The following is a 7,631-nucleotide window of genomic DNA, read 5'->3' as shown; positions in this document are numbered from 1 at the left end:
GGAAGGTGTTAAGCCGACGTTGCATGCAGATCCTCTGGGACTGATGGTATGGTGCAGCAAAGATGTAAAAGCTCCGCACAGGTGAAGCTGTAGTCCCAGGGCAGTGTAGATGTGTTGGCACAGGAATAAGTGGAGGACACCAGGGCATGTTGTTCCAAAGCTTTACTCACAGTCTGTTGTGCAAACAGGTGCCTGCCTCTGTGCCGTGTCCTCCGGGTCAGGGACTCAGTCAACCTCCAGGCCAGGTGGAACACTCCTTTCCAACACTCCGCCAACATGTGCCTTTCTGAACGTCTCCTCTTATAGCGCCTATAAATGAAGTACTCCCAGTAATGAGTTACACTGGAGTTCCTCCTGTCCAATGTTCTTATGAACTTTCCTTGTACGGCAGACAGCTGTAGCCTGCTTCGGGGACTCCTTGCTTCCTAGTCCCGGCTCACTATCAATGTTGCTGTTGTGCCCCCAAATCTAATGTGGGAATAAAGTATGGTTAACTTCTATTCCCTCTGGTGTCTGCTGCAGGACCATTAGTATCCATACAACCTCGGGGACCGGGCCCCGGCCTTGTGCTTAGAACTCCTAGGCAGGGTTGTCCTCTAACCCACGTCCTCTGTTCTCTCTTTTACTCCTCACGTTCCGTACTAATCCTTTCTCTCTATGGAAAAATCAGGTTTCCTTTCTATGTCTCTTTCCTGTGCCAGCAGACCCAGGTCACTGTGGCCTGCTGCAGCACTTCCTTCATCCATCCCTCTCACGGGGATCTTCTGCATCCTCACTCACTCTCAGTGGCTGACTGAAAGACTGAATGACTGAATCACTCCTAAACTCTTCCCGCTCTTTTAATGTAAACTCAACTCCACCCACCTCCCAGCACGTTTCGTGTTCCAAGCAGGGAGCCACCAATGGGTGCTTTGCTATACTCCAAGCATGGAGCCGCCGAAGGTGCTTTGCTACACTACTTTGTCGTGTGGGGTGCAGGTGTTGGAGCGTGGTCAGGAGCTTCCCACCTTACCTGGATGGTGGGGCACCACACCTCAGGAGGAGGTGCAGTACCTCTCTGGCGACTGAGCCTAAGGGACGCCACAATAACACCTGAGAACGCTCATTCGTCACTAGTGGCTTCAAACCTGTGCTCATTCCAAGCAAGGTTCACCAATTTTCAATAAATTGACCACTCCTCTGTGCACGCACCGAAAATACCATCCAGCAAACCATAGGGAAGCATGACCAGGCTCCGGATATGCCCCCCTGCCAAACACAACATGGTGCCAAGTTTCCAATTCCTAATTCACTGCCAAGAAATAAGTACAGATAGGTGGGGTGCTTACAGGGTCCGGCCTGGTGCTGTCATGCTCCAGAGAAGGGGGTCTCACTGGCACAGAAGACAGAGAACCTGTAAAATGGCAAATGCAAGTGGGCGCCATGTACACATCATACCAGGCACCACAGACACATGGCGTTATCTAGATTTCCCAGGTGCCAGAGAAAACGTATAAGGCTGGTTTCACATTAGCGCTTTTTAAGCGCACGCACGGCCGGGGGTAGCTCCGCCCCCGAGCCGGCTCTCTGCCCGGCGTGCCCGCCCCTTGCTTGTAGCGCCGCCTCCTAGCGCACAGCGGCGCCTGCGATCGGCGCACCCTATCTTTAGCATAGGGTGCGCAGATCGTGCGCAGGCCGTGCGCTAGTTGCGCTTTGACCTGCGCTGCGCACTCTTGACGGTGCGCCGTGCGCGCCAAAATCCGAAAAGCTTGATTTTGGCGCGCACGGCGCACCGTCAAAAGTGCGCAGCGCAGGTCAAAGCGCAACTAGCGCACGGCCGGCGCACGATCTGCGCACCCTATGCTAAAGATAGGGTGCGCCGATCGCAGGCGCCGCTGTGCGCTAGATGGCGGCGCTACAAGCAATGGGCGGGCACGCCGGGCAGAGAGCCGGCTCGGGGGCGGAGCTACCCCCGGCCGTGCGTGCTCTTAAAAAGCGCTAATGTGAAACCAGCCTTATGGTGCTAAACGCCTGTCTTCTCACACGGTCATGGAATAAAAGATCCACAACAGTCATCACCACACTGTACTGGGCTCTGTACACCAGTCATCATCATCACCACCACACTGTATTGGGCTCTATGCACCAGTCATCATCATCACCACCACCAACACCATGCTGGGGACTGGGCTCTGTGCACCAGTCATCATCATCACCATCACCACACTGTACTGGGCTCTGTGCACCAGTCATCATCATCACCACCACCACCATCACCACACTGTACTGGGCTCTGTGCACCAGTCAATATCACCACCACCACCATCACCACACTGTACTGGGCTCTGTGCACCAGTCATTATCATCACCACCACCATCACCACACTGTACTGGACTCTGTGCACCAGTCATTATCATTACCACCACCATCACTACACTGGACTGGGCTCTGTTCACCAGTCATCATCATCATCACCACCACCATTATCACCACACTGGACTGGGCTCTGTGCACCAGTCATCATCATCACCACCACCATCACCATACTGTACTGGGCTCTGTGCACCAATCATTATCATCACCACCATCACCACACTGTACTGGGCTCTGTGCACCAATCATTATCATCACCACCATCACCACACTGTACTGGGCTCTGTGCACCAATCATTATCATCACCACCATCACCACACTGTACTGGGCTCTGTGCACCAGTCATTATCATCACCATCACCACACTGTACTGGGCTCTGTGCACCAGTCATCATCATCACCACCACCACCATCACCATACTGTACTGGGCTCTGTGCACCAATAATTATCATCAGCACAATCACCACACTGGACTGGGCTCTGTGCACCAATCATTATCATCACCACCATCACCACACTGTACTGGGCTCTGTGCACCAGTCATTATCATCACCACCCCCATCACCACACTGTACTGGACTCTGTGCACCAATCATTATCATCACCACCACCATCACCATACTGTACTGGGCTCTGTGCACCAGTCATTATCATCACCACCACCATCACCATACTGTACTGGGCTCTGTGCACCAGTCATTATCATCACCACCACCATCACCATACTGTACTGGGTTCTGTGCACCAGTCATTATCATCACCACCACCATCACCATACTGTACTGGGCTCTGTGCACCAGTCATTATCATCACCACCATCATCACACACTGTACTGGGCTCTGTGCACCAGTCATCATCATCACCACACTGTACTGGGATCTGTGCACCAGTCATCATCATCACCATCACCACACTGTACTGGACTCTGTGCACCAGTCATTATCATTACCACCACCATCACTACACTGGACTGGGCTCTGTTCACCAGTCATCATCATCATGACCACCACCATTATCACCACACTGGACTGGGCTCTGTGCACCAGTCATCATCATCACCACCACCATCACCATACTGTACTGGGCTTTGTGCACCAATCATTATCATCACCACCATCACCACACTGTACTGGGCTCTGTGCACCAATCATTATCATCACCACCATTACCACACTGTACTGGGCTCTGTGCGCCAATCATTATCATCACCACAATCACCACACTGGACTGGGCTCTGTGCACCAGTCATTATCATCACCATCACCACACTGTACTGGGCTCTGTGCACCAGTCATCATCATCACCACCACCACCATCACCATACTGTACTGGGCTCTGTGCACCAATAATTATCATCACCACCATCACCACACTGTACTGGGCTCTGTGCACCAATCATTATCATCACCACCATCACCACACTGTACTGGGCTCTGTGCACCAGTCATTATCATCACCACCCCCATCACCACACTGTACTGGACTCTGTGCACCAATCATTATCATCACCACCACCATCACCATACTGTACTGGGCTCTGTGCACCAGTCATTATCATCACCACCACCATCACCATACTGTACTGGGCTCTGTGCACCAGTCATTATCATCACCACCACCATCACCATACTGTACTGGGCTCTGTGCACCAGTCATTATCATCACCACCATCATCACACACTGTACTGGGCTCTGTGCACCAGTCATCATCATCACCACACTGTACTGGGATCTGTGCACCAGTCATCATCATCACCATCACCACACTGTACTGGACTCTGTGCACCAGTCATTATCATCACCACCATCACCATACTGTATTGGGCTCTGCACCAATCATTATCATCACCACCATCACCACACTGGACTGGGCTCTGTGCACCAGTCATCATCATCACCGTCACCACACTGTACTGGGCTCTGTGCACCAGTCATCATCTCCACCACCACACTGTACTTGGCTCTATGCACCAGTCATTATCATCACCACCACCATCACCACACTGTACGGGGCTCTGTGCACCAGTCATTATCATCATCACCATCACCACACTGTACGGGGCTCTGTGCACCAATCATTATCATCACCACCATCACCACACTCGACTGGGCTCTGTGCACCAGTCATCATCATCACCATCACCACACTGTACTGGGCTCTGTGCACCAGTCATTATCATCACCACCACCATCACCACACTGTACTGGACTCTGTGCACCAGTCATTATCATCACCACACTGTACTGGGCTCTGTGCACCAATCATTATCATCACCACCATCACCACACTGGACTGGGCTCTGTGTACCAGTCATCATCATCACCATCACCACACTATACTGGGCTCTGTGCACCATTCATTATCATCATCACCACCATCACCACACTGGACTGGGCTCTGTGCACCAGTCATCATCATCGCCACCACCATCATCACCATACTGTACTGGGCTCTGTGCGCCTATCATTATCATCACCACCATCACCACACTGGACTGGGTTCTGTGCACCAGTCATCAACCATCACCACACTGTACTGGGCTCTGTGCACCAGTCATCTTCATCATCACCACCACCACACTGACTGGGTTCTGTGCCCCAGTCATCATCATCATCATCACCACACTGGACTGGGCTCTGTACACCTGTCTTCGTCACCATCCTGGAATGGGTTATTTGCACTAGTCAGATTCATTATTATCATTACACTGTACTGGGTTCTGTACACCAGAGATCAGCAAATTGGATGGGACCTAGGTACTGTGACTATCTTCCAGTAAGACTGGGTTCCGCGCAGTCGTCATCATTAGAGTTGAGCGACTTTTGGTTTTTTATGGTCGAGTTTCGTTTCGTGAAACCCGACTTTTCCAAAAGTCGGGTCGAGCAAGATCGGCCGATTATAGGGAAAAGTCTGGGTCGTCCCGAAACACGAAACCCAATGTAAGTCAATGGGGAATAAAAGTCGACAGTGAGAGGAGGACAGGAAACACACCTACAGTGCTCATTTGAATGCCAAAAGCATCAATTCTTCTTACTTAAGCTGGTCAACCTTAATTAACTTCATAATACAAGTTACGCACTGAAAAATGGGGGTTATTTGGCTAAAGTTGTGGGGGGGTAGGGCTGGCTCCAGGTTTTCATGTGCCCTGGGCGAAAGAGCGCCCCTTTAACACATAATACCACAACTCATCATGCTCCGATACGGCAGAGAAATAGCGGTATAGTACAATGAAAAGTACTTCACTTTTTACATCTCATGACGAGGCCCATCTATTTCTCCATACAGAATCATTGGTCCCATATAATGTTTGAAACAGTATATGATGAGCTCCACATAATGCTACAGTATATGTTGGTCCCCATGGATGAAGCTCCACTGTCTTATGGGCCCAAATAATGCTCCAAACATAATGGGCCCCATTTCTAATGCTCTAGTGTATAATGGGCCCTGTAAATGCTGCTCCAGTGTCTGATGTCCACCTTTGGAATGGTCCAGTGTATGGAGGGCCCCATCTATCATTCTCCAGAGTATAGTGCTCCCCAAAAATTGCTGTCCCAACATTGAAAACAATCAAATAAGTCTCCTCGCTAGGGAATCCCTGTACTAGTCTGGACTCGTCGTCGTCCCCATCTTCCATCTCACTGCACAGTAGTTCAACCTTGCAAGTGCTGTGATCCTGAGCAAGCAGGGGGGGCCCACTCGTTGGCGACGGCACTGGCACAGGGCCCCTGATAGTACGGTGGTGTGTCTGATGGCGGGTGGGCTGAACCTGCACTTTCATCTGCAGCTTCCTCTTTGTCACCGTGTAAGATGGAACTGTATATGGGAAGAGTAACCTGAGTTTCATCAGGGTCAGATTCAGGCCGGGTAGCGTGCGAGGGGAATGTAGTGGTCTGGGTCAATGTACCAGCAGATTCATCGAGCAGTGGCTGGGCATCAGTGCACTTGTGTCGCCCCCAGGAGTACGGTCCCCACAGTGGCATTACCTTCCTCCTAGGGAGTGTGATGTCATGCTTGGGAACAACGAAGGATCTCTCTTGCAGGTTAACTGATTGGGCGGCGTTATTCCCACGAGTCATGACCCTCCAAACAGCGTTCATGAAGGCAAAGTGTTTGTTTTACGTGGGCAGTATGGTTGCAAACCTGAACCTTAAAGGAATGTCCAGAAGGGCACCACCAGGAGTGGAGCCTACGGCGTAATTTGACTCAACACGGGCAACTTCAACCATGCCAGCTACAGAACAGATGCACACATTGCAAGCTTAATTCCGTTAACGAACGAGACTCCGTCATGCCCCGCGGTCTGAGTCTGGCTTACTAGAGGGACATGTGAGGCTCTGGCACATGAGATTGGCCAATAACTGGTGTGTCATGCCCTTACATGTCCGTGGCTGCATGTGCGCTACACTGAAAAGGCCAGCGTTTGTCGCTTACAGGTGCAGATAACCCGCTGAACAACGATAGTGATGGGGATCATTGATTACAATTATTACTTGCAAACGATGATTTCCCAGTAAGTGCAGGTCAACCGCAGTTCCGGAATTAGGCCTAACCGTCATTCCTGAAAAAAATGAAAAACTTACGTGTGCAAACCACAGGTGCTGTAGCTTGCTTAACAGCTCGCCAGTCGTTCTCACGACCAGAATGGGTTACACGTGATTGCACAAAGGTGAGAAAGGGTACCGTATCCCCGGATAACATGTATGGATAGCGTACACATTCAAAAGATATGTCTATACATCAGGAGGCAGGCTCAGACGGTGTCAGGCACAGTATGGCTTGCAAGTGATTGCACAAAGGTGAGAAAGGGTACCGTATCCCCGGATAACATGTATGGATAGCGTACACATTCAAAATATATGTCTATACATCAGGAGGCAGGCTCAGACGGTGTAAGGCCCAGTATGGCTTGCAAGTGAATGCACAAAGGTGAGAAAGGGTACCGTATCCCCGGATAACATGTATGGATAGCGTACACATTCAAAATATATGTCTATACATCAGGAGGCAGGCTCAGACGGTGTTAGGCCCAGTATGGATTGCACAAAGGTGAGAAAGGGTACCGTATCCCCGGATAACATGTATGGATAGCGTACACATTCAAAATATATGTCTATACATCAGGAGGCAGGCTCAGATGGTGTCAGGCACAGTATGGCTTGCAAGTGATTGCACAAAGGTGAGAAAGGGTACCGTATCCCCGGATAACATGTATGGATAGCGTACACATTCAAAATATATGTCTATACATCAGGAGGCAGGCTCAGACGGTGT

The 7,631-nt window shown here is 50.6% G+C and overlaps 1 protein-coding gene across 1 annotated transcript in view; it reads right to left on the bottom strand.

The window, feature by feature from the left end:
- Nucleotides 1-1,347: 1,347 nt before the first annotated feature.
- The window catches only part of LOC141058145 (uncharacterized), a 29,715-nt gene continuing 23,431 nt past the window's right edge, over nucleotides 1,348-7,631 (bottom strand). The window contains exon 3 of the mRNA XM_073554300.1: nucleotides 1,348-1,393. Coding sequence (XP_073410401.1) covers nucleotides 1,348-1,393 — 46 coding nt within the window. The remainder of the gene's footprint in view (nucleotides 1,394-7,631) is intronic.

This window comes from Dendrobates tinctorius, unplaced genomic scaffold, assembly GCF_039654945.1.
Source record: "Dendrobates tinctorius isolate UK_male_01 unplaced genomic scaffold, ASM3965494v1 ptg000211l, whole genome shotgun sequence".
Taxonomy (NCBI): domain Eukaryota; kingdom Metazoa; phylum Chordata; class Amphibia; order Anura; family Dendrobatidae; genus Dendrobates; species Dendrobates tinctorius.
Note: the sequence above shows the minus strand (reverse complement) of the source record. Positions and strands in the feature narration are given on the sequence as shown.